Below are 27,849 nucleotides of genomic sequence, written 5' to 3'. Positions count from 1 at the left end.
CTTGTTTCCGTGTTTCATGTTTCATACAAGCACCGACAAGGACACAGAGGAGGGGTTGTCGGTAGCTTCTTAGCTGCCATGCAAGTAAAGCCCAGATCAGACCAAAGATTCACAACCAGATGAAGCAGTTTTAGAAAGCTGCAGATTATATTCAGCTACAAAAAAAGTGAGACCAGAAATACAGTCGCTGCCACGACGATAATACACTGTCTCATCTAGTTGCATTGGTGTGAACCTGCAGGTTTTCAGTATAAAAAAAATCATACTTTTTTTTAACTTTTTCACATTATGTCAAACTGTTGTGACATTAGAATTATAATCATTACAACAGTGAATTTGCTTTCACTCATCTTCTTTTATGGTTAAAGTGTTGGCACGGAGTACCAGGGCAGGTGATAAAGACCAGGATGATTCAGCCTTTTTCACCAACAGGGAACCGACGCTATTCAGGTTCAAGCACCTAGTTTTGAACTGTTCAGAGCATTTTGTCCAAAATAATTTGGTTTGGAAACTGAAAAGTGGTTCCCAGCTGGAAGTTTTCCTTGGGAACCAAAGTAGGCATGTCATATTCTACAGATTGCTGTGCATTGCATCCGATTACAATGGTTCTGCTCACAACTGATGGACGCGTGGGCTGGTTCACTAGATAGCACCAAGGTTCCAAGAATCTTGAACGGAAGGACCAGAGCTAATATGGTGGTTCAAGAACCAGTGCCAGTTAGGTAGACATAAGTGAGCTGACCGACAAACCAATCTCCTAAAAACTAGTTTTCCTTTCTGCAGTCAACAGGAAGCTGGGCCCAGGTCTGCCACTGAGTCATCATGGCTGACCTTGTCTTCGCAGCTGCAGCCCAGGTCGTCTGTTCCTGCAGGAATAAGACCAGAGGCTGTTGGCCTGGAGAGCTCCTCTGGCATTGTGGGTCTGTAGGGGGGGCCTCTCAGCAGGTGGTTCAGACTGCCGTGGGTTCCATTATTGGGGGCTGGTTTCAGACCCAGAAGATCTGAGAGTGGGAGAGATCATGTTTGGTGTCAGCTAAAGGAATAATTGGACATGAAACGCCACTTATGTTGTGACTAGTCAACACACACAGAAATACGCCTTACCACACATGACATTGTAAAGCTCAATGTTTTCAAAGGCTGGAACTTTGGTCTTGTATTTAAATGAAGGTCCATACCCCAAGAAAATAGTCTGAAAATGAAAGTCAATGCCACAGTAAATAATGATTAGTCTGTCACTGTTTCAGATTTAAGTTACAATTATCTAATACTATGATGTATACTTTCCAATAATGCTCATCCTACAGGCCAACAGAATAGTATATAGAATCAAGGTATAGTCTATGTTGGTGCAGCCAGATGACTTCTTAATGTCACTGTAGATAATAAGAGTACCTGCATGCTGTTGATCTTATTGTCATATCCATGGTCACCAGAGAAGCCACAGTGCCTCTTCACTTCAGGAACCTTCCTGTAATTAAATAAAATGAATATATCAGTATTTGGTTAGCTCTTCAAATAATGGTTAGAAAATGTAAATCTAGACTTCATGGGATCTCTGAACCAACCTGGTAACCAAAATTATGTGGTTTATTTCTATATATCAAATTAAGGATGAAAGTTTGTCCATCAAAATATTGCATCTTCTAGGGTAATGGTTCCCAACCGTTTTCTTTAAGGGACCCCTTTCCCTTTCCCTCTGTCCATATTATGTTTTTTAAACAATCATACATACTTAAAAGGCTTCTTTTTTTGACATGTCATGTTTTATTCTCTCCAAATGATAATAATAATCTAAAGTTTAGAAATAACTATTACATTTAGTACAATATAATGTGATATACTGACTTCTAGGTGACCTCTTCATTAATTAACCCCTTATTTATAAAGACCTGTTGCAGGACGCTGCTGGGTCCACACAGGTTTAATGGGTTAAAATCTGGTGTGAAATACAGTTGAACTGCAGCATGTTGTCAATATTCACCTACTTCAGCACACAGCCCAGGACAACCACTCCTTCACACAACTCAAGCCACAGTCCTCTAATTGAAAAACAGCCACTTTTTATTAAGTGTCCAATAAAACACTACTTCCAGTTATACACGTTAATGTGTGTGTGTGTGTGTGTGTGTGTGTGTGTGTGTGTGTGTGTGTGTGTGTGTGTCTGTGTGTGTGTGTGTGTGTGTGTGTGTGTGTGTGTGTGTGTGTGTGTATGTCTAGGGGGTGAAGCCACAAGCATGTTAAAAATGTAAATGACTAGCTGATGGAGAAATGAGACAAACTCAGTTTTTCATTTGGTGCGAAAAAGTTAGTTGGTTTGGGATTTACGCAGACATTACTAATGTATATGTGCCTGTGTGTATGCGTAAGTGTGAGTGTAAACGCCCTGACACTCTGCTCACAGCTCCGGTGCCAACGATTAGCCCGTCTGTCTATCTGAGCTGCACAGAAACCTCAAAGATCTCTTTCATTTTGCAGCCGTGTGTGTGTGTGTGTGTGTGTGTGTGTGTGTGTGTGTGTGTGTGTGAGTGAGAGAGAGAGAGACAGAATGTAGCTCTCCCACATTTCACCAACCAAAACAGCATGACAGCTCCATGCAAGGGGACTGTTACTAACATGAGCATGCACGCCACACACACACACACACACACACACACACACACACACACACACACACACACACACGGCATGGTTAGCTGAGGTTTGTTTTCACTTTCAGTCCTGATGACTTCATGGTTTACTTTGTCACCGAATCACTGCAGTAAGACTTTTCAGCGCTCTACATCAAACGGCTGTCAGAGTTCATTTTAGCATGTCATTAATGTTTCAGCAGCTGCACTTTTGAAAAAGATGTTGGTTCGGGACACTTTTCAGCACTTCACGTGTTAATGACATTAAATGGGTTTTTAAGTAAAGCAAGATGTGCAGTAAAAAGCTCCACTGATGGGTGGGCTGAAGATGCCACATCAACACTGACTGTGCTGAACAGCACTGTCCTGGTAGCAGATGCAGCAACAAATACAGACTAAATTAGTTAGAACTTATTTCTTTCACCTGGTCAACTGGTTTGGATTTAACCTGTTGAACACTTGAACAATTGGCATGTGATTTATTTACAGTAAACGTACACTTATGAGCCACTACCTTTCTTAGCTAGGAGCATTCTATATTCTATATCTTTCTTACTTTCAGGATGGCCATCAATTGGCTTCTGAGTGGTACAGAGGGAAAGAATATACAGGTTTGTTGTCTAAAGCTGTGTAAATGTACTAGCAATGTAAGAGCCATGTTCTATGTCTTAGGACTGTCAAAACAACAGTGATAATGGAAAAAAGGCTAATTTACAGGTATTTTTGTCACTCCTCTTATTTTTTCTTACCTCCATTTAGGACAAATTTATAACTATTTTTGACAGTTCCCATCATTCTTTGCTAAGGTGCCGCTTGTCAGCCTTGCTTCCAATTATTGCCCAGTGGCAGGGGTGAAACTGGACACTGAGGGCTGAGAATTTGTCAGGCTCCATCTGAAGTCGTTCATCAATTACACTATTCAAACGAGAAATTGGCCAAAATATACCCAACCCTGAGATGTCACCACAGTCCTGCTATGCTTGCTCACATGTTCTGGTTTTGCAATTGAGATCCAATCATAATAGCTCTCGTGAGAGTTTCATTAAAACCTGGGCCCCATTTATAGAATGTATCCAAAGCATATCTTTCACTTGACACTAACTCACTTTTTCTAATGCTTTAATAAACACGAGGCAGTCAGTTAGATGCATAATCACATATAATGTCAAACTGAAATAAACAATACATGCAGTACATTTAAGGAATTGTCTACAAGCTTTTTGGATCTGCTGAGACCGTGGTGGGGTGGGGGGTATTGGAGTTCAGCACTGCTACTGTTTGAATCTGTTCTGTAAACTGAAAATATATAAATAAAGTGTTTAAAAAAAAAAAAAATGTGCCAGGTTGATGTACTGTAGTTTCACAGTGTTTTCTTCCCATATGCTTATTTATACTGTATTTGACATGTTGAAAGGTGTGCCAGCTTTTACAGATATCCAGTTTAGCTGTCACACATTGGATGGATCCAGACATATTTGGACTTCCTGTTGTTGTGGTGGTACTGTACCTGGCGACGTGCCACTTCCTCTCCACCAGCAGGTGTATATCTTCAATGCGCCGGTTGTTGGCGTAGTGCAGTCGCTTTGGCAGATGCTGCTTCAAGTACGGCTTGAAGTGCTGGTCCGCCTTCTTACACTGGAACACAGAAACAATCGTTGGTATATAGTTCCATTTTTGTGCTACAATATTATAATTGCCCCTTCCTAAGCCCCGCCCCTATTTCTCTGTGCTCCAATAACAGATGAGCAAGCCTTGGTCAGAACCTTGGTGAATGTTATATGCTACGTGCTAGGCTTGTCTGTGTTAAAAAGACAAGCAAATTGATGGTTAAAACGTTAAAAGCAACATGTGTATACTCACATCTTAAGTTAGCTAATGTTGGCAAAAGCTAATGTACATCAATTGTTACCTAGCTATTAACATTCTAAAGCTAATGCTGTCAAACACTAACTTACTTGCTAGCTAATTTACATCTGTTGTTAGTTACGTAGCTCGAGGTTCTGACCGAGGCTAGCTCGACTGTAACTGGAGCAAAACTCTCCATCAGTTCTTGTATTTCTCATCCAAGCCTAATACTTACTGTTAGATTTGCAACGACAGCCTTGGGGTCATCTGAAAAACGAATAACAGCAGTGAAAACTATTGCATGTACCATGCCTCGTAATGGAGATACTGTCCTGCATATTTTAACAGTTCACACTGAAAAATGAACTTAATGAAATTCAATTGATGGTAATGTCGACAGGACACATGAATGTACACAATGAACAAAATGTCTATTGTACAGGAACAAGAACAAGGTAAAGTTGTATCGTAGCTCTGGTCAGACACTGCACACAATGGTAGTGGTGTGGTGGTAGCCATTGTAGGTACTGTGCACACAGATCACAGGTTTTTTTCTTCTTGCCTGCTAATTATTGTGTCCTGTGTGATAATGAAGGTCTAACAGACCAAAGCTCTGAATACAGAGAAGCCTGAAGAATAAGAGGGCAGAAGTCCTGAATAACGCCAGGTATTATTCAGGATTCAGGTGTCTGAGAACATTTTCAAAGGAAGCGAAATAAAGAAACTGGAGTCCGACTGATACATTGGTCAGCCAGTGTTTTTTTAATGATGTTTTATTTGGGTTTAATGCAGATAATTGCTTGACTCAGCAGCCTTCTGAGTACCGTGTATCCACATAGAACTTCACTAAATTGGCGGCCATATCTGTAATCACTGAATTGTTCCCACCTAAAATCGGTATTGGTTTCAAACATCCCTTATCGGTCAGGCTCTACAAAAAATGAAAGAAAGAAAAAAAAAAGAGGATGAGGTCTCTCACATTTAGGATTGTTGGGGTATCTGGAGCGTATCCTGCCTAGGGACCCGGGGATGAGGACGATGTCATCAATGTTGGTCATGTAGTTACTGAGGAACTCAGTGCGATCACAGTGAGCCTCTTCCATACCTGAGAACACACCAGAGAGTGAGTGGGAGTGTGTGTGAATGGCTGGTGTAACTTGCATGTAACTTCCCTGTGTAAGGTGTAATAAAGGTGCCAGGGTGATGATGTGGTACCACAGTGTATGCTTGTGTGTATGTGCGTCTGTACCATGATCCCCCACCAGGATGATGTTGACACAGCGGTGCAGTCTCATCTGTTTAAGTCCATCCATCAGTTGGCCAACAATTCTGTCAATCACCCTCAGAGGGTTGTTCAACTGAAACACACAAAGGGAGTCAGAGTGTGTGTTTTACATACCTACATGCCCACACGCCCACACACACACACACACACACACACACACACACACACACACACACACACACACACACACACACACACACACACAGATGCAGACAGTACTCACTTCTATGCTCATGGGCCCCATTCTGTGTCCATATGTGTCTGGTTGTTCAGAGTGCATGGCGTACACGTAGGGCCTGAAACAAAATAGAGTTTGGAGATGTGTTTATAAAATAAATAAAAACACATAAAATAAAATAAAATACATGTATACATTTTGTATCAGAACATCAAGACTTTTTGTCTTCTACGCTCTTCTACACTCTCCCGTTTATCATCTAACTACCCATCAGATATATCTTTATAGCTCTTTGGAGGGGCCCGACCCCTAGGTTGGGAAGCACTAGTCTAAACTATCTTACTGTATGTAAAGTAGTTCAAACTAGCTCCACCTAAAATACACAATAAAATAAAATCCATTTTACACATTGAGGTCTACTAGCAATCTAATGTCCCAGGGGACTTTTATTTTGATACTTATAGTATATTTAGCTGATGATACTTATGTACTTTTACTTGAGTGGAAGTTTTACTGTAATGGAGTATTTTTACATTGTTGTTCACCAGTACACATCCACTGAGAATGGACTTTACTGTGATGTAGGAGACATCTTGTGTTGTGAAATGAACATTTGTATATTCATAGAGTCTGTAATTTTGAATGAGGTAGAAGGGGTAGATGCCTTTTTAAGCACTTAATAATAACACATCATTGTTTTAAGCAGACTGTATGTCTAGAGGGCATCAACTAATGGCATATGGTTCAACTGTGTTTTCCCACTCTTGCTATGCTGTGGCTGCAAATTTTGACAAAGAAAAGACAATTTGAAGCAGACAAAAAGGGCAAAGCTTATTTCACCTCTCCCCCTCAGGAAGGTGGAGCCACTGCAGCATGGTCAGTATCCGCCTCTCGAGTGGGATAGCACTGGAACACACACACACAATGAAGGGTGACACTGGTTATCATTTGAAGGAAACCATAGCTGCAAGGGAGAAAGACATAAACATTATGGTAATAGACTCTGATTCTGGTACCCTGTCGCCTTCTAGAACCATTAAACTCCAAACTGTTCCTTTAGCTCTCAAAGAGCCTCATAAAGCTGAGGGGTTGTAGAACAGAACACATTTAAAGCCCCCTGACTGTTTAAAGTGTCTGAAAGCCAAAGGTTGCCTGTGTAGTGATGAGGCCACCAACCAAGCTGCTGGCTGTCATACAGTCCACAGCTGTCAACTATCAAGCCCAGGACCGAGGCCCTGAGTGGGGCTTGGTGTATGAGGCAGTGGGGGGCAGCACGGAGGAACATGGAGGTGTGCTTACACTATGTTAGGCTCCTCTCTCCGTGATTGACTCCTTTCAACCTCCCGTTGTCTGTTTTATATACTCTCCCTTCCTTTCTTTCTTTCTCCTCTCTTCGTTCTGTCCTCCCTTGTTCTTTGCTTGTGGTTTGGTGGGGGGGACCTCCCAGAAGGCTCAACCCAACATAGACCTTCAACCAGTCAGCCATTTAGCAACAATCCCTGGTCCCCATTACCATGCCAATCCCACAGTGGTACTAGAACACTAAACTGTGAAATGTGTTGTATGAAATGTCAGCACAGGCTTCCACTCTCTGTCTCCCTGTCGTATGCACACTCTTTCTCACACACCTCTGTGGGTGCCAAGTGCAAGAAAAGCACTGTAAACCACAGTCCGGCCCCCATGATGCTATAGAGAGGTACGTCTGCGACCCCGGTCGAAAGAAGAGCCCTGCGTAGTGTAAACAGGCCCATTTGCACAAATTGCTGTAAAAACAGCCCAACGTCATCCCTCTGCTGAGATCTGCCTCCCGCTCCATCAAAGCCTTCTCTGTGCTGATAAATGTGGGCTCCTTTGTGTTCCACAGGTTATAGGTTGAGCGCAGCAGCCTCAGTGAGCAGCAGGGACATGAACGGGCATGTTCCAATGACTTTCCCCACCAAATCATTTACAGTCTCTTAATTATCAGTTAGAAGCAAGTGGTCTTTAAGGGACATTAACACTGGACATGTTTATTTAAACTCTGGAGAGTTTACTTTTGTAGTTCAGTTTCAGTCATGTGGGCTCAGGTGACATCAGGTCTGGGTAACCTGGTTCCAGATAACCTGCCTAGTTCAATTAGTAGTGAGGACATAATCCAAACCACCAACAGGAAACAGGCCCATAACACAAGGTTTTATAGGTATGAGGACATTGATGTTGCCATCAGATTAGCAGAAATGACTCTTGGTTGTAAAGCCTCCAATATCAATATAGGTCACAGTGCTCACTTTTGGCAATTTATGAACGTGGACTTAACCTGGTGCCAGACTAGATACATTAAAACAGATAGTGCATTCACAATATTAAACAAGCTACATCAGACTCCCTGCAAGTTTTGTTTACAGTCCCTGATTCACTTATCGGGCAACATGGAGAAACAGAAAAATGCCAAAGGAAACTGTTCCAGAACAGCTCAGACCAAAGAAAACACATTTTGAAGTACCCAATGACTGCGTCATGAGTTTGAAACTGTGCTGTTTAAGCAGAAGGGTGGCACAGCGAGGAGATGCTGACAACACACAGCACACACCCAGCTGTTAATGCTCATGAGCAAGGCACTCAGGTCATGTTAGCCGACATCTTAGCATCCTGCACAAGGCAGCATGTGAAGAAAGAATTTCATTATAAGGAGAAGTAAGGGACTAAACGAAAATGACTACCACAGGGAAGGGCTTTATTTAAAATCAAAAATATAAAGCCTGTCCCGTTCAGCATTATTAATATTCTCTTTGAATCAAGAACTCACACTGTGACTATTATAAACATGATCACATTGCATTTCAACACATTTTACATACTGCTTTCTGTAAAAGACAGAATGAGTTTTCCTGAGATAACCATCCATATAAGGTACCTTCATCAGTAACTGGAGGCCACTGCCTAACCTTGTCAATCCAACTATCCATGCTGTCACTCTCCGCAGGTAGCAGCAGTCACAGATTAACTACGTCTCTCACCACAGTTATGGCGGCGTCTCTAGATGGCGGAACACACAAACCGATCGCCGGATTTGTGTACAATAGAGCAGGTCTGTGTGTCTGTCTGACTGAGGGTGGGTTGAGCTACACTCAGCAGACTGCATAAAATCTAGCAATGCGCACCTTCGGCAGGGTTGTACACAGATGTGGCCATGTATATTTCTGCTTAATGTAACCTCTGTGAAACAATCCAAAAATAATGTTTTATTTCACTCTCTAGCTTGTTCTACCACCACTGCTCTCTGTTTCTCTCTCTCTCTCCGGCTGTGTTTACAGTAAGGGACAAATCCTACTTGATCCTCACAAAGGTAAAGGTAGAGGCTGCTGTGGGACAGAAGACCTAACCCAGTATAAAACTACCCTCACTCCAGCAAAAAGCCATAACCATCCCCCTTTTCTGAACCCCTCCCCATAAAAAAAAAAAAAGTCTGTTAGAAAAAACTGGAATATTATGTTTTGTCAAAATGAGGGTTTAGGGTGTCTAAAGTCTCTGCTGGGTGTAATGAACAAGCATTGTGTGGGTGTTCCGCCTGGAGCTCCTGTCTCCAGTACAAAATGTTCCGTAGAATTAATCTGTCATGGTCACATTATTAATGTAGCAAAATCTTTGATAACGGAAAAAACACACTACAAAAACATTAAAAAGAAAAGGAAGAGTGCCGCCGACTAACTGCACTGAAGGAGCGAGGCTGTGAAATGTGTTCAGGAAAAGATTTTGTGATTGAAAGCCAGAAATGTAGACTTACACAGGCCAGAAGAAGGTGGCAGCCTTCACTCCCTGCTTGAGCGCTGTGATCCAGATCTAGGAGACAAACAGTACAGTCTTATTATATTATCATTCTGATGTAATTTAGTAGGATACTATTAGAGCATTACCCTGGACACATACAAAAAATGAGAAAACCAAGGTTATGGTGTACAGTACGCTACAGTATGCTGAGAAGGATATCCCACTGTGTGTGGGTGTGTGACCCACTTCTGTTACTCCAATTAGAAATTTGATTATCTGCCCGAACCCGAATGTACCCGACACAACCCGCCGGGTTCAGGCACCTGGGTACAATGTAGTATACTTTAGCTTGTTATTTATTTATTTATTTTAAGTAGAAAACAGGTCTGGGCCCGTGCCCGACCCAATCCTGCTTCCGTGGTTTGGGCTTGCACAAAACATTTTCAGACTCAGATTTTTTTGGGCCCAACTCCAACTGATAGAAAACCACACAGTAGGTTGGTTTTATTTGATGGTTTAAGTAAACTGACAAAATCTGAAGCTCTAAAGAGTTCCAGACTACTTAATGTCAAGACCCAAAAGTGATCCCATCCAGCTGTCATAATCACATGATATTAACATCTGTTGTTGGTCAATGGATAATAAACCTATCAGACTTGGTTTGTTAGATCTGAGTCCTGCAACTCCTACTGTAGTCGACTTCAAAAGAAAAGCCTTTTCCTGCCTTTGTTGGCCTCTGATCTGTGACCTGTCAGATGAATTGGAAAAACACTAAAGCATCTACAAAAGTTATCCACTGTCAAAGCAAAACCCTTATTAGCTCACAAATAAATATACAATCGCAGCTTTGATGAACTACTAAGACTCAGCAGAGAGAGGAGAAGAGGAGTATTTACCGGCTGTCCTCCCCACCAGCGATGACTGAGTTTCTCCCGGCTTCTCAGGGTGAAGGTGGCATCAAACGCTGGGTCATACATGGAGTTGCCAATGATACCATGAGACTCTGGATAGAGACCCTGAGTGGGATTGAAACTGAAATTATGCTTGGACCAATAAGATCTCATATCATTTAATGGTAATGGAAGCCATTTCCAGTGACAATCTGGAGGAGAGCGCAGCCAAAGAGTGCTATTCTTCTTACTGATGTTATTTGTCTGTTATTTTTGCCTGCCTTCTTAATATATTTGATTTGCAACAAGGTGGCAAAAGCAAAAGCCACCGAGTTGTAACTCCAAGTCGTTCTGACAGCCACATAACTGTAATAACCACTTGGAAAAAAGGACTGAAGAGTCAACTTTCCAACAACTAAACTAAATTAGCATGATAACATATTCTTCTTCCATTCCAAGTACAGTATGTAGGAGAAACTACAGTGGAACTTGTGAAAAGAACGAATGACCCTATCTAAAACCAGAGTTTGATTTGTCTGTTCAGGGTTACTGTAGAAACATGCCGTTTTTTTCCCCAAAAAACATGTTAATCCTTAAAAAGTTATCTCCTCCTTCTACTTCATTAAAACTTCCAGAATCTGTGAATATGCAAATGTTGTTCATTTCTAAAGTGTTCCTGCTGGACACAAGATGTCTCCTCCTTCACTGTAAAGTCCATTCTCAGTGGATGCGCACTGGTGGCTTCAAGTTTCTACATCACACTGTACAAGTTGCACACTACTATTTATTGACTGACAAAACTGACAACCCGATTACTGACGAGAACATCAGTGCTCCTGTGCCATACCGTAGCCAGTGAGTAGAGGTTGGGGAAGGTTTTGGTGGGGTACACAGGCCTCAGGTATGGAGCATGGGTTCCACATGTTCCTGGAAAGGGGGACAGAGTAAAAGAAAACACCCAGATTAGCCACAAACAACATCAAATCAGTTATTGATTGTTTACTGGCCCTCATGTCTTCATAAAACAATCAATTGATCAACATAGTCCCTTTGGCATTGTACAACTTACTCAGTTTCTCGATGTTGGGTATGACAGTGTGTCCTCTCTTCACGTAAGAGGCTCGAAATCCATCCACTGACAGCATGATGAGTGGCGGCCGCACAAACCTACACACACACACACACACACACACACGCACACACACACACACACACACACACACACACACACACACACACACACACACATAAAAAATATTTAAGACATTTAAAAGAGAAAACAAACCGCACGTTAGTGAAATGTCCACTCCGAGGCTTTTGACTGATTGATTACTGATTTAACATTTTATTCTGCTGCTCAGATGTGAACGTACCCAGCAGGACATTCAGCCATCTTGATCTCATCACACGCATCCTGCAGCCATGAAGTGTCTCCTGAAAGAACATGATCAGAGGAGGCAGTGAGGGAGACACAGTGATGTATGACCACAAGCTGGCTGGTTTGGAACAGTGAGAATGAATTTCCAAATGAATACTATTTTTGGATTAAAGAAAGGAAACAAAAGTCTTTAAAGATATATCAGAAATGCTCCTATAGCCTCCAAACCTCCAAACTGAATGTGTTTGAGCACACAGAGAATTTATAAGCATTATATCTGTGTATAAATGCTACAGGCCAGTAATCAGATTTCTCCCCTACCCTCAAACCTTTCTTGGAAGAGTGGCTTTCTTATTTGAACTATAGTAGTGATAGAAGACGCTGTTTCCGGACTTGACAGACAGAGTGGAGCTTTTCCTGACAGCACAAATGTGTCTGAATAATGTTTATTAGTGAAAACTCACTTATTTTGATTTCTAGAGACTACTTTGTGATAGTTTCAGTTTTAGGCTAAGCTTTAGTGTTCAATTCTGATTTATTGCTCAGATCTGATGGGGTTTTTTGTTTGGTTGGTGACATCATTTGTTAAATGTGGCTCATTTCACATTTGCATTTGCGATCTAGCCTGCAAACTGGCCGATGCCGATATGTAGAGAGCAGCAGTAGAGAGCAGATTGATATACGATGATAATATTAAAACAAGTAGTCATATATAATTCCATTATTCCATGCACATTACAATCAATAAATATTAGTGCTGTCAAACAATTAAAATATTTAATCGCATTAATGTCATAGTTAACTCGGAATTAATCGCAATTAATCGCACATTTTTATCTATTCTAAATGTCCCCTGATTTCTTTTTGTCCCATTATTTTTTCTCATTTTAATGCTCTTATCAACATGGAAAAGTGGATCAGCTTGTTTTGTGCAAATGTTGTTTTTATTGAAAAATCATCCATTGTCGCCTGGCTTTGACGAGGGGGTGGAGAATTGCCATCAGCTGTGTGTTTGGCCATCAAGTGGTATTTCAGACTGGACGTGCTGCGATGATAGCTCAGTTCACAACGACAAAACACACAGATCACTTTGGTCTTGTCAATGGAACCATTTGGCAACTTTTTAAAAGTAAACTTTCCATTCAGAATATTATTGGCATCCATTTCGGCATATCGCGCTCGCCATCCACTCAAAACGTAACGTCTACTACTCTTAAACAAGTGTGTGCGGCGTGCCTATTGTTTTGTTTCCGGTCTTGCTAGATCTGGTGTGGTGTTGTAGTTTTTCTAACGTTACTAGTTGTTGCAACAGCATGTGAAAAAAACTACAAAGTGTGCTAGGCCAAAAAGAACGTAATCTCGCGATAAAATAATTGAGGCCGTTAAAATGGGTTTGCGTTAATGCCGTTAATAACGCGTTGAACTGACAGCACTAATAAATATATATTGTTGACTTAGCCAGTAGCATGTTGTTTCAGGTGGAATTGTTATCTTGTATCCTGCAAATGCCTAAAATCGTAAAGATATTTTGCCTGCAGATGTGTTTGTTCAATCAATCAACCTTGTGAGTGTAGGCATCAGCTGATGAAGATGATCTAAGAGTTCAGAGCTCAGAGAGGCGAGGAGCAAGATAAAATATTTGTCCTGATAACCTCAAATCTAGACAGTGAGCCTTTCCCTGCAAATCACTGTGTGTACTGTAATACAGAGCACATTCAAACATATTTAGGACATTTAAAGCTGCAAACCTTTACACAGTGTCTTGTAGTTGGTACAACAGTCTCCTCTGGCCAGACAGTCATCAGAGCAGTGGCAGGCATGTTGTTCATTTCGAGTCTCTCCACACCGATCTTTACTGCACTCATAACCTCCCTCTGTGTACGGGAACACACTTTAGTTCAAAGAATAAAAGATGTTCACTCAAGAACCAGCAGGGACCAAAAACCGTAGACTTTAAAACCAAATCTGAAGGATTAGTGCTGCAACCGCAAGCACTGAGAAATGAAATCTGATATATTAACGTTACAGTGGTTTGGCTGCATATTCTTACAGCTGAGCACACCCGCAGTTTGGTACAAACATCGACATGTATTCTGGCAAAATTCACAGCACGAGAACAGCAAATGAGAGTTGTAGCTTAAAAGTGGGATTTGACACTGTCAGGGTAAAAACATGACTACAAGCAAGTAATTGTCATTTTTGGGCACAGGCAGGGTTACAGTGGCAAGGCAGTGGTAAGCCAAAGACCACCAGGATGAAGGAGAGAACATAAAATCAGACCACCAACACTGGAAGGAGTAGGGGGAAATGTTGACAGACCAAGAGAGAGAAGGCAAAAGGAACAGGGAGAAACAGCAACAAACAAGAACAGCTTGCATTATAAGTTAGAAACTTGTTCATTTCCTGCTCATACAACGAAACACCTGGAGAATCAGACTTAAGAATGTTATCTAGATGTTTATACGTCTTGATTAAAAGGTTCAGCAAAAGTTTTTTTCAAATGAGAACAATAATTGGAACTCCCCAATGTTTAAGAAATGTCTGTAGCTCTACCAGAACAAACATCATTAAGCCCTGATAGTCACTTTCTTGGCAGATATAAAAACAATTTGATCCAAAATAATCAGGGTCTGGCTAAATGGCTCTACAGCATGGCAACACACTGTACAGTACAGTTATGACCAACACTGTAGTTCCTAATGAAGGCAAAGGAACGTAAAAGTACCACACTCTAAAGACACTAAGTAAAAGTATCCAAGTAACTTTAGCTGAATGACCTTAAAGGAAATAGTGGTGTAGTTGTTGACTGCCAGACCCTCGCCTCACCCTCCTGTTCCAAGTGTGTGGGAGAAATGTTGATGATGTATTAATGTGTAAGTAGGATTTTACAGTTGTAGTTGCTTGAGGTGGAGCTAATATGTCATATATATTACTGGTTCCCAACCTGGGGGCCCTGACCCCCACAACGGGTTCCCAAAGCTTCACAGGGGGGTCACAAGCTTAAAAAAATATAGACAGCAGGCCTATATCTCAGCATTTTGGTCAAGTACTCCAAATCCAAATCTCTGGTTTTACACAAACTTCCTGCAGTTATTGTGTTCACTGTTTGGGTCCATTGTACAGTTTATCTCTACTGTTATTGTTATGCATTAAATCTGATATAAAATATTTCATATATTTCAATGTTCAACATCTATCTGGTGAAAACATGGAATAATACTGTAAATCAAGAGCATCTTGACACATTAACACATAAAAGTCTCATTACATGGCTGATTTCCCGTTTAGCTGGTAAAAAATTCCCGACCACCTGATGGATATTAAATGCCGGATGTCCAAGGATTTCCTGCTGCTTAATGACAAAAAAATCTGAGACTGTTTTATTTGGCCTCTCCGACCTGACCTGCCCCATCAAGAGAAACCTTGATCAAACTCACTGCCAAGAATCTGGCAAGATTCCTGTTTTGCTCTGCATTAGGAATATTTCTAAAATTAAATGGTGCCAGTGAGTTTAAATCATGATACTTTTTAATGCTCAAAATAACAGAACATATAACACTAGGACAATGTTTGGTGTGTCTGGTTTCAACAGCTACATTTTGCTCTTGAAGATAAGACGGGATAAAAAGCTACACAGAAAGAAAAACCTAATCAGCAGGGAGGATGATGAGTACCTGTCCTGAGGCAGAGCTGATCGAAGTCCGAGCAGCAGCCGTTGTAGGTCTTACACAGGTTGTCGCAGCGACAGTTTGGTGGCTCCAGCTCAACCAGCTCAAAACACCTGTTCCTGCAGGAGCCGGAGGTCGCCACGTACTGAGACGCAGAGCGGGCTGAGGACCAAAGACACAGAGATTCAGTCAGCGTTGACAAGAATACACTTTTATCTTATTCGTATTTCCTGCTGCAGGACGAAGCGACAGAGGTTTGCACTTTGGTGTCTCCAACCGCTGCTGAAACCTTCTGAAAACTGTTTGAACTTCAGCATCCCAGCAGTAACTGTTCCGCCGTCTCTCGCTATCAGTCAAATATATGTCCAAAATATTTTGAATATATATAAATGTGAAAATCTGTTGCCTTTTGTTACACATATTTGAGGTCTCATCCTTAACTCAGTAGCATATAAAGTCAAATGTGATCTGACACAACTAGCTAACCCCTCTCATTCCATACCATGTTGACAGCTGGACAATAATTCAAGTATCTCTTAGTTCTCCTGCTGGACACAAGATGTCTACTACTTCACTGTAAAGTCCATTCTCAGTGGAGTAGTTAATGGGGAGATTTGGGGGATAATTGTGTGTGTGTGTGTGTGTGTGTGTGTGTGTGTGTGTGTGTGTGTGTGTGTGTGTGTGTGTGTGTGTGTGTGTGTTTAGATATAAGTTTGCAATAATCTTCCCTCTCAAAATCATCCTACATTCTGCTTTACTAAGAAATGTGTTGATGGTTTTATTATGAAAGCTTAAGTCGCTGTGGCAGTAAACCACAGTCCCTAATATATAGCTCCCAGTGGCGGCCACAAATGTCACTGCTGATGAACTTAACACTTTTCACGTGTGAGTTCCAAAACATTAACAGTGAACTGGGAGGATATTTTGGCATTTGGCCAGTGGGTGCAATAAGAAAATGAGAAAAGGCATCTTTAAAGCATAAGGTCCAAAAAAATGAATGACTGGCTACACTGTTCATGTGTCTTTAGAGGAAATGAAAAGTTTCAACCTGTACTGACCTGCTGTCGTAAATACGGCATAATTATAACATACTACAAAACAAACACTAAAAATAGCTGCAATTCAATTCATTTTTTTCTTTGAAAGTATTTGTGACAAAGTGTCTGTAAGCTGTGTGCCAAACTCAACCATTACCAAACTTTAAATCCTCTCAAGCTGTGGTAATTCTATCTCACCCAGGGGACGCTCCGGCTCCCTACAACACAATAACGCTCTTGTCCACTGAGGACCCAAAGGACGATGGCCCTGTTTAGATCCCGGTGCGCAGTGTGAGAAGCCCCTGTCTTAACTGAAGACATCCTGGAGATCTGAGAGCGAGACAGAGCGAACTTATTGCCACATTTGGAACAACATGCTCCTTGTCCACCACCTCAAGAAAAAACAACCCCGCTCGCAGAGAAAACCAGAGGATGCCAACAGGAGATTTTCAGCACGCGTCCGTGTGTCTGTGTGTGGACATACTGTATGTGCGTGCATGTGCATATGTACTCTGCCTGGAGGAACTGAGGTGTTTTAATACTTTAATTATTTATGCTGCTGAGCTGGTTGGCACAGCACACTCGTGGTACAGCATCAATCCCCTCTTCCCTATAAGACTGACTGCTGCTCTGTCGCTGTGGCTGTGGAGGTCAAAGGTGAAAAGTTTGGATGTCTTTTTGTCTCAGCTTATAGGCTCCATGAGTTTGTTTGGTTATTTAAGAATAATGAGAATTATACTTAAAAGGGGATGACGTGGTCAAACTGACTGAGATGAGAAATGAGTGAGCATGATCCCAGCTTTGATCCAGGACCACCATCTCGCTACCCAAACTAGGAGATTTCACTCAGAAGCTGAGGATTTTCAAAAAGCAAATGTTCTAAGCAACTTTTAGGATGGAAAGCAACAAGGTTAGGCAGGTGTATTACGAGACTGAAAGATCTGGAAAAAGCTAGTAGGTGTTTTTTGTTCTGTTTCCAAAGTCAACAATGAATCATGCTCAATAGGCCTTTTTCAATTTGACTTGTTAAAGTACATTAATATTAACGATGTCTCAGTAAGCCATAGCAGTGACTGATGTTCCTCATATAAAAACTAAGCGGCAACAATGGAAGTGTCAAAACCTGCAGTTCCTCAAACGGCCAGTAGAGGTTAGCTACAGAAGTGAGTCAATCTCCTTAAGGCCCCATATTAAACTTTACAGCAGAAATAAATGTAAATGTTTACAGCTTGGTACAAAAATCCGGTTTGATCTCTATCGCTGATTTCCCTGTTCATGACCCACCAGTTATTATTCATTATCATAGTTATTATTATTATTATTATTATCATAATTATATTAAGGCTTAAAGTTGTGCATAACTAAGGGCGGGGCCGCATTGAGTGACAGGTGGGTGTTTTTAGTAACCAGACTTCAATCAGCCAACCTCAGCTCCAACCACACACCTCTTATTTCTGGGTTAGCCGAGAGCCAGCGGAGTCAGGACTGCCAAGATGGCGATGGCCAGAGCCGACCACACTGAGAAACCTGTGGCTGACATCCATGTTTGGTGCAGGATTTCTTCCTCACCGTTGCTGCAAAAGCGCTCAGTACTGCCTCTGTAGGCCAGGTGAATTACACATGGTTTGTTTCCACTTAAATGGGAAAGTAAATCCTGCTCCTTTTTTTTCCATTTTACAGAAGACTGACTGAAGCAGATGGCTTGCCCTCTGGTGAGTTTGTATTTTACATGTAACAAATTTTATGATCTGAATGACTCAGATGTCCAGGTTCTGACAGATGGTGATCCAGGACTGTGATATGTAGAATGACAGCCCTGCATCAGGGCTAACACTACCCGTAAGCGTTCAGAGATGGAACAGAGTATTGACTATACTGTGTTAAATAGGTTGACAGAGTATGGAATTTGCTATTTCATTTTGTAATGAGGAATGGAGCTTCAACCTGTTTAGCCATTGACTAGTTAGGGTTAAGAATTGTATTTTGTAAAAACAAAAACCCTTGTCTTGTTTTTAGAGTAAACGTTGTATTCAGCAAAAACTATTTTAAAAAGAGGACTGCTTTCTTGCTTTGGGTTTATGGTGATTTACCACCCTGATGAAGGCAAGATATCCTGACAACAGATAACAGATAACCTTTAGTGAATAAAGCATCGGAGAAGAGTTGTGAGGTGTGTTTTAATTTTCCTGCAAATCCACACTCATGGTGTGCACAAATTCATTTCTTTCTTTTGCCATATTGTAGCAAAATAAACAGCAACCGAACTCCAGAGAAGACTGCAGCTGCAGCCTGTTGCTATGACAATCTACAGACACAGCGAGGCAACCCTCTCCCCTCTCATGCAGACAGGGTTTGAGAACCTGGAGCAGAAAATGAGCTCCAATGCTCTCTTAATATTGACTCAAGGTAGAGCAACACAAACACACTCTCTCTCCTCGAAAAAAGCCCCACGCAGGTTGCCCAATCACAGCCTCGCAGGGTCACAGTGATCCGTTGTAACCCCCGCCACCACGCGCTCTCTGCTGCTCGCTCATTTCATATGCGCTGGCAGACACTTCATATAGAAAATAACCCAGCAAATAAACGGAGCAGGAGAAATTCCTCAGGAGCTGATGTGGAAAGTTGCCTCTCATCTTATTGCATGTTGTTCATGTTCAGAGGAGCGGTCTTGGAGACAGCCGGGGGTGGACGTGTGTCACTCCGGTTGATGTCGGGGTGACTGATTGCACCTGAAGCTCACATAGGGTTCAAGATTTACTCAGTTCTAAAAAAAACTCTAAGTTGTTTTCTGCGTGTGTCTTGGACCTGGAGCGTAGCTTTAGGCATGTCCTACCTGCACTTAGCCAAGATACATTAACACAGGTCCAAAACACACTTCACATGACCCGTGCTGAGCCACACTGACAACTTAATTAAAGTATGGGCCTTTTTCTCTGGTTTTCTTTGCTGAACACATATGTCTTGTTAATGTATGCTTTCACATAAACTTAAAGGTTATTAGATTTAAAACATTAATATAACAACAAACTATTTGCTATGTATAGCTGAGTCATGGTGTCCTGAGCAGAGAATGGTGTCACTCTCACTCTGCCTGTGTTGCTATCAGCCTCTCTGTGGTTTGTTTCCATAGCCGGTCTGCTCCGTGAGCCGCTGAGTAGAGCCACTGAAACTATCATCTATGTGAATTAAGGATTTATTTTGACCAAAGCAGACTTAGTGATTATGGAACAGTAGAAAGACTAACAAAGACTGTTTTTGGTGAGTTTTGTTTTGTTTCTGTCCACTTTGACTGAAGTTATGATGATATGCAGGGTAAAAGATTTTTGTCTATGGAGTCTGGTGGGAGACAGCAATATTATGGCTATCAAGGTCTATCTCTGTAGGGATCATTTCCTTAATGTTGTCTGACGCTTAGAACATAACAGTCTGAGCCTGACAGTGGCAAAAACAGCAACTTTTAGTGGATGTAGCTTACATTGCAGCTCTTTTCACAAATATATTCACTATTCTAACTATCTAACTCTGTGAATTGAGGGATTTATTTGGACCACACCAGAGGTGGTGATTGTTGGAAAGACTGTGTAAAGACAGTTTGTTTCTGGTCTGATATATCCAGATATATGATATGTATACATCTAGTGGTAAGTGAATTTTGTATATATAACCTTTAACACACCTTTGTATTGTTCTCATTCATTTTACCACAGAAAACATTCTTATAGTGTGATGATGTAAGGCTATTGATTCATAATTAATCAATGAATTGCTTTTTCAGACTTGTGATGTAATGCGTCTTGGTCTAATGTTATACATACAGCTGGAATACTCAATTGTAGCACCAACTACCCAGCATCACACTGATACACCAGTTTCTCTTCAACACAGCAGAAAACAACTTGTAAATAAAACATTCTTTAAGCAGAGCTGAAACAATGAATTAATTCATTGATTGACAGAAAATGAATTGGCAACTGTTTTGATAAGGGATCGGTCAGTTCCAAGCATAAAATGACAAACATTACGTTCTTTTCTAAAACATTTAAAGATGAATGAATGACAATGAATCAAATTAATTAATAATGAAAATAATCTATTGTTTCAGCCCTGCTATAAAGGACCCAGGGGGTAAATGGTAAATGGACCTGTATTTGTATAGCGCCTTTTGACCACTAAAAGCGCTTTTACACTACATGCCACATTCGCCCTTTCACACAGTGATGGCTATCAAACTGAAACTAACTCTTGCTCAAATCTTCACTTTCCAATCATATTGTATTTCACATGATGTGAAACTGTATTAATGCCTAACGGAAAGGAGAGGCTCTTTTTGCTGAAATTCTATTACACCAAAGGAAAACATGGATCCCCGGGTCTTCTTCTAACACTTGAAAATCCAGGTTCACAGCTTACTCTTGTCAGTTTGATACTTTTCCCTTTGCCTATCTTCCACAAGGAAGTCAGAGGTCAAGGTGGAAGGGATTCACAGTCTTCATGGCCACCCCAGTATTGTGTGACTGTTCAGGGTCAAGCAGTTTAAAGATGTTCTCTTGTGTTTCCAGCTTACTCACACTCTGTCCTGGATGAAGTCCCGTCCTCTCCGGAGCGCTTGGGCCGGTCGTAGGAGAATCCCCAACACACATCAGTGCCACACAGGACTGACAGGATCCAAACGAACTGAGACAACAACAACAACATACTGGACATTAGAACATCATTTATAGAACTGCTGCACAGGCTTATCAAAGGACAAGAGGTTTATTCTCCATTAGACAATATACTACACAGTACTTCTTAAATATTCTTGTCAGTTCTCCCTGTTTGTTTTTATGTAATATTACTTTTTTATTTTGGAATTGGTTGGTCTTAAAAAAAATAAACAGTCACTGAGCCTTCTGTAGGCTGCAACAATATTTTCAAATTAACATTTTCCAAACTTTATGAAGCATAAATGAACACTTGAACACACCACAGATTCATAGAGCCCTTCCTTCACTGCAGTTGGTCTAACACAGGTCCTGCTCACTGCATTTTCTCGATGACCTGTCAAGACTGCTGAGGTGCTTAGTTCAAAGTGAATGGGGACCACCCGCATCCGCATAACAATCGCCTTTGATAGTTTGACGAACGGACAGAATCTGCAATTGTTCTGCAAATGCTCAGCAGCAGGAAGGAGGGAGGAAAGAAGGGGGGTTTCGGGAAACAGAAGCCAAGGAAACCAGGAAAATGTCCTTTCGGCCACAATGAATAACGCAAACTACTAAAACACACGGCTAAATGCGCAATTACGCACGGGTTTACGCACAGCCATGTCTATATTCAGAAGGGACCTACAGCTCAAACTTGTAGGCACGGACTCTTACCGTACCAGTGTCTGCAGCAACATGTCCCTCTCTGTGCCGGGCTGAGCGTAGTCCTGAGTGCTGTAGGTCGGAGAGTGAGTGATGCTGATTCCGAAGCCGAGGGACCACCAGAGAGGAGGACCGTTAAAGAGAACAGGAGGGAGAGAGGGGGGGAGGTGACTGAAAGGTGCGCACCGGATTCTTATTGGTGTTGGGCAGGAGGAGGGCTCTTATCTGAGCCAGGATTTACATGATACAGGACAGTGCCTGAAGTGGACCAAATAATGTGCTCTAATTCAGCTCAACCCTGACCCTAAACACAACATAACCCCAAGATGAATTCTTTTGGCGTTTTCATCCATTTTAACATTTTCACTGCTGTTGTCTTGTAGAGGTGTTTGGTGTTGCTCACCAGCATTGCTGTACGCAGGAGAACTACAGAGGTTGAGAAACGGAACTTGTGAGAGCAATTATCGCATGACTTTTATTGTATACCCCCTGGGAGAAATACTGAGGTCCGGACCTTGGTGACCTCAGTGGTGGCGGTACCCAATAAGCGGTAAGGGTTCTCGTGGACAGAAGAGCCGCTACTGGTGAGTCCCTGCCCATTACAGGCAGTGGTACGGGGGGCAGGAAGGAAGATGAGGATTTAATTGACTTCATATGATCAGTCTGCAGAAACCCATAGTGTAGAGGTCGCGGCAGATGCCTGACATATATCAGTTTGAATGAATTCAATGAACACAACTGTATGAACAGCAGCAATAGGATTCCACTGCGGCTTCAGCAGATATTATCAAAGACCTCTAGTCTAATCTATAAAGACTAAACAATAATAAATAATAAATAATAAACATATTAAAAGGTTGTTTATATGTACTCAACCCTAACCTATAATAATATTCCAGAGGCAGCGGTTGTTGGCGGCAGTATCTGTATTTTCCACACTGGTTCTAGTTCTGGTTCTTCGCTGGGGAAAAATAATATTTTCTCTTTTGCTCATTAACACAAAGCGTTAATAGTACTGTCGCTGCTATTTAACCATACGCAAAATCATTTCTTGCTGCAGAGCCTGCACATTGCTAAAATGGCACATTCTGCCTCCTTTAGCGCCATATAAGATATTCAAAGTAGTTTAAAATATATGTTTATTTTAAAATGTCTTTGAATAGGTTCCCGCCTAGTGATGTCAGAAATCAGAACCTGCAACCATCCATTTTCCTTTGATGTCTAATTTGAAGTAAATACCTCATGTGACGCAATCAGAGGCGGGAATTTGAGGGCCACCATGGTTAGATTTCTGCCAGACTCCTGACACCGTCCACAGCAACCCAGCATGCCTTTCTTTGAGGGGAGAGCAGGTTATCAGACACAACAGGGACACGTACTAACAGACATTAGACTAGACGAGACTTGACAGCATGTTTGGCGGGAGGAAAACCGCCCCCCTTCAGGAGTACCAGGAAATAGAGAACATGAGAAATCGGGAGTCAGTGAGGAGGTTGGTGAAGTGGTGAGGAGCGTTAGTGAATCGGAGTCAAGCATTAGTGAAGCAGGGCTGAGCGAAGGTGAAATGGGGGGGGGGACTTCAGCGAGTCGAGCATTGGTGAGGTTAGGATCGAGAGTTCGGTAAGATAGATGGGGCGTTCATGAAATACAGTCAGAAAAGTCTTTGAGCGATGTCCCTGAGGCAGTTATGGAGGACAGGAAAGAGCGACACCCTAAATGGAAGTTTCTAAAGAAGCTTGAGTTTTGGAAGAAGGAGATGAACACTATTCAGCCTTGTTTTCAGCCCATTCAGCCTATTGAGATTGCTGAGGAGACCTTGCTCCAGGACTTGGAGAACAGAAGAGAAAGGGTTTTAAGTGTCTCTCATAAGACAGAGAAGTGTGGAGATGCGGAAGTGAGATGGGCCAGGACCCAAAGTAAGGAATCTGTTCAGAATGAGGGGAAAACGCTCTGTGAAGACTTCATAGTCAGTCCACAAACAGGGGCCCTAGTGAGGTCAGCTCGCTAGAGGGTAACAGAACCGCCTGAATCTAAGCAACACGTGAGCGCCCTCGCAGTTTAAACTATAGCTTGACAGACCTGGAGGACGGGTCTGCAGATCTAAATGGGAGCAGGCCAGAGGACGACAACAATCTGGATGTCCCTCCAACCTGCAGCGAGGTGGAGGAGGACGATGAAGGCAGGGTGTGAGAAAGGGTGAGCAGGATTCCAAGAGTCTCCAAAAGGTGAATGGGAGCCAGAGTCCTTTTTCCCTGTTAAGCAAGTTTTTCCCTCAGGATCGAGGGTCATATGCTGTACAGATTGGGATTTCTGATATTGGGCTATATGAATAAAATAGACTTTAGCCCTAGGTAAGTCAAGATAACTACATCAGGCTATAATGACTGACTGCTGTCCCTGCGACAGGCCATAGCTGTGTGCTGTGCTGTGCTTATGGCTGTGGTTGTTGTATGGATGGGGGTGTTGTGGTTAGGTTATTCCTGAACTCCTCTGGTGTATATTGGTAACACGTGTGTCCATCTGGTGGAAGTACAGGTTCGCACACTGGTGGGAGTGTCCGGCTTTACAACGCTGTCTTGGCCAATGACACCATCTCAGGTGCTGTTAAGAGCACTGATGGGGAAACTCAGCAGGACAAAGCACCACTGAGACATTTTCCTCTGTTCCTGTTTGGACTGCAACTAATGATTATTCTGTCATCATTTCATCGATTAATCAATCAGTTGTTTGGTCCATAAAATGTCAGAGAATTGTAAAAAATGTCTCACTAGTTTCCCAAAGCTCAAGCTGTCCTCTTCAAATCTTATTTTGTCCAAACCCAAAGATAAAGTTAGTTTACTTTCACAAAGGACTAAAGAAACTATATGAACTATGTGAAAATATTCACATTTGATAAGCTGAAATCAGATCATCAATACGTTTTCCCTTCTGCACAAATATATAAAAAAACACTTTTATTCAATTTATTTAAAAAAACAATAAAATCAACAAAACTTGAACAAAAATTACAACGTAGAAAATGTGAGGCCCGGGTTCCTCAGTCAAGTCGCATCCTTAATTTTCCACAAAGTTTGTGAATTCTGCTTTAAACTGGTTAAACTCATTGTCTCATAGCTTTAAGCAGATTGTTGTTTAACAAGAGGAACAAACAGGCGGACCTTTTACTTTAAACAATGAACAGTTTGCAATCCCAACCATCAGGGTAAATCTCATATCACACTGGAGACAAGGGTTCCCAGTATAATGCACAATAAATGCTGACAGTGACTCTTTAATCAACGTCAAGATTCTTTTTTACTGTTGAATTCAGGCTGATTAAATAAGAAAACCGTTTTTTTTACCACTTTGAATCACACTTTTGATACCCCTCTGGTTATCTAAATGGGGAATATGGAATTCTGCATGTTCTTTTCTTTGTTTAAAACCACCTAATCAAGCCTAAGAAACAGTGCCAGAGTAAACCCAGCCTCAGATGCCTTTGTGGAGCTGGATTCAATCTAGTGAAAACATTCATGAATACAAAAGCATCTTTAATCAATGATGACAGTCGGGATACAAAAAGTATTAAAAAACACACTAGTATTACGTGATTACTCAATCGTACAGCGCAGTGAAATTCCTCTGTTTAATTTCCATCTGTGAGCAAACAGGGAAATGTCATTTGCAGGGTGTTAAAGACACCGGAGGCTCAGTCCAGACAGAATGGTCAAACCCACACCACGATCAATCATGTTTCCCCTCGGAAGCCGCTCGCTCAATGTTGGGATTGAGCTGTGGGGATGAGGCACACCAGAGTGGTGTCTACGTGGGGGGGGGTAAAGTGTATGAGGTTGGCTTAGGCTGTATTTGCCTGTTTGTGGAGAGAGGTGTATGTGGTTGCATGCCTCAGACAGCTTGGAAGCAGTGTAAAAAGTCCAGAGTCTCCCAAAGGCTGTGTGTGTCTGTGTGGTGCCAGGACACAAGGACGCCTCTGGTGGGTTTACCTTAATGACATTGCAACCTCAGTTCAGAGTTCCATGCTTCCTCTCGCAGGCCAACATGCACTGCTGTTTCTGCCGAGGAACTGACTGCTGCCGTCTAACTGAGGAACAGAAGACATAGCATCCGTCTCTTTCACACTTTCTCCAAATGTGTCTTCCTGTACGATAATACTGAGTAATGAATATTTAGATCAACTAAACATGTTTTGCTGTCCATTCTGTGTCTCCGTACTCACAGGGGTGCAAGCCTGCTATTGCAAGATGGATGTATCCTGTTAACCCTGACTGGCACAATAGACCCTAACTCCCCTTCCAGATGTTTTAGTCAGACAGAGACGGTGAGCGCAGCGACCTGCCGCTGGCAGGGCTGTTGCTGTAGGCGTGGGAGTTGTCCCTCTCTCTGTCCTTCTCCTTGTCTTTGCTTTCGTGTTTGTGCTTATGCTTGTGTTTGTGCTTGTGCTTCTTCTTCTTCTTCTTGTGCTCGTGGTGGTGGTGGTGATGGTGGTGGCCGTGTTCGCTGCTGTGTTTGGAGGACAAAGAGGGGGTCTCTTTGGAAAAGGACGGCACCGGTGTGGCGGGCATGGAGAGCATGGACTGCTCGACTGATGGCGGCTCTTTACCTAAAAAGAGAAACAGAACAAGTGTGTGTGTCTCCAGGTTTTGGGTGTTTTTATTTCTTTATGTAAGAAATATTCTGTTTGTGTGTGTGTGTGTGTGTGTGTGTGTGTTTACCTGGTGTAGAGGGTCTCTCTAACAGATTGAGATGATGGTGAATGAAGGCCTGACTATCATGAACAGTCTCCATATCGATATCTTCCTCCTCCATGGTGTTGAACTACAATGAACCAGATAACGGTAATAAATTGATTGCTATATTTTGCAAATGTTGTATCGATACACAGATGCCAAGAATCAATTTTAATTCACTTTTATTATATAAAGTATTAATATTGCAAATACGAATTAAACATTTTGGTACAAGAATAATTGGCTGTCAGGTCACATTTATGACAGCTTTTTATATTAGTGTAGGTCAGTCTGTCTGCTCGACAATGCCATTTTGATGCAATAAAAGAGATTGTTAAGTTCTTAAGTATTGTTATAATATTTTGTGATTTAAAGGTCCAGTGTGTAACATTGAGGAGGATCTATTGTCAGAAATGGAATATAATATTCATAGGTATGTTTTCATTAGTGTATAATCACCTGAATATAGGAACTGTGGTGTTTTTGTTACCTTAGAATGAGCTGTCTTTATCTACAGACGTTACGGTCGTGGCAAGCAAAGCACAGCAGGAGTGTAGAAACAAAACAGTGAGGTCAAATGTCATGTCAGAGCAGTCGGTTACCCTGATCTTGTAGCGTCCTCCTCTTCCATCATCATCCTGTTGCTGCAGGATCTGTCCTGGCTCTGGAGGGGAGCCCAGCGGGGTCTCTGCCTTTCTCTTCAGGCCCTGAGGGGGCTGGCCCACCCCACACACCCCTAATGAAATAGGATCTGGCTCTTCATCCACCTGGCAGACACAATCAATGAAACTTGGATGTGTAGTACAATGGCTTACATATTTTGTGTAACATTCATAACAATGAGAGTTTTTAACAAAAAAGAACGAATAAATGTCACTTCAGTCTGCACTGTAGCTGATTTAAATCAGCTGTCAGAGAGATGTTTGTATGGCCAAAATAGCCAGAATTGTGCTCTTTACAGTCATTCTGGGTACGGTGATGCAATGGAAATGAGGTACAGCCAAACAGTGTTGGCAGCACTGCAGTACCCATAATTACATAGATCCAACCTAAGATAACACCGTTTTTATGAATCAGCTGCTATCTGTGTGCCATCTGATAACTTTTATGTAGCAA

At 41.9% G+C, this 27,849-nt stretch overlaps 2 protein-coding genes across 3 annotated transcripts in view; both read right to left on the bottom strand.

Annotated features, from left to right (window-relative positions):
• Window positions 1-22,159, bottom strand: part of enpp2 (ectonucleotide pyrophosphatase/phosphodiesterase 2) — a 29,932-nt gene extending 7,773 nt beyond the window's left edge. For both annotated transcript variants that reach the window (XM_051407443.1, XM_051407445.1), the window contains exons 1-18: window positions 22,024-22,159; window positions 21,227-21,332; window positions 15,628-15,783; window positions 13,702-13,827; window positions 11,949-12,009; window positions 11,645-11,742; window positions 11,423-11,502; window positions 10,582-10,701; window positions 9,702-9,757; window positions 6,779-6,844; window positions 5,984-6,056; window positions 5,725-5,833; window positions 5,455-5,580; window positions 4,711-4,742; window positions 4,138-4,265; window positions 1,396-1,471; window positions 1,105-1,192; window positions 832-1,001 (exon numbers count right to left, since the gene is read on the bottom strand). In XM_051407443.1, coding sequence (XP_051263403.1) covers window positions 832-1,001; window positions 1,105-1,192; window positions 1,396-1,471; window positions 4,138-4,265; window positions 4,711-4,742; window positions 5,455-5,580; window positions 5,725-5,833; window positions 5,984-6,056; window positions 6,779-6,844; window positions 9,702-9,757; window positions 10,582-10,701; window positions 11,423-11,502; window positions 11,645-11,742; window positions 11,949-12,009; window positions 13,702-13,827; window positions 15,628-15,783; window positions 21,227-21,332; window positions 22,024-22,041 — 1,689 coding nt within the window. In that variant the 5' untranslated portion in view covers window positions 22,042-22,159. The remainder of the gene's footprint in view (window positions 1-831; window positions 1,002-1,104; window positions 1,193-1,395; window positions 1,472-4,137; window positions 4,266-4,710; window positions 4,743-5,454; window positions 5,581-5,724; window positions 5,834-5,983; window positions 6,057-6,778; window positions 6,845-9,701; window positions 9,758-10,581; window positions 10,702-11,422; window positions 11,503-11,644; window positions 11,743-11,948; window positions 12,010-13,701; window positions 13,828-15,627; window positions 15,784-21,226; window positions 21,333-22,023) is intronic.
• Window positions 22,160-24,955: 2,796 nt separating this feature from the next.
• The window catches only part of taf2 (TAF2 RNA polymerase II, TATA box binding protein (TBP)-associated factor), a 29,246-nt gene continuing 26,352 nt past the window's right edge, over window positions 24,956-27,849 (bottom strand). Inside the window, exons 26-28 of the mRNA XM_051406422.1 lie at window positions 27,336-27,500; window positions 26,719-26,821; window positions 24,956-26,606 (exon numbers count right to left, since the gene is read on the bottom strand). Of these exons, the coding sequence (XP_051262382.1) occupies window positions 26,308-26,606; window positions 26,719-26,821; window positions 27,336-27,500 (567 nt within the window). The 3' untranslated portion in view covers window positions 24,956-26,307. The remainder of the gene's footprint in view (window positions 26,607-26,718; window positions 26,822-27,335; window positions 27,501-27,849) is intronic.

This window comes from Dicentrarchus labrax, unplaced genomic scaffold (genome assembly GCF_905237075.1).
Source record: "Dicentrarchus labrax unplaced genomic scaffold, dlabrax2021, whole genome shotgun sequence".
NCBI lineage: Eukaryota > Metazoa > Chordata > Actinopteri > Moronidae > Dicentrarchus > Dicentrarchus labrax.
Note: the sequence above shows the minus strand (reverse complement) of the source record. Positions and strands in the feature narration are given on the sequence as shown.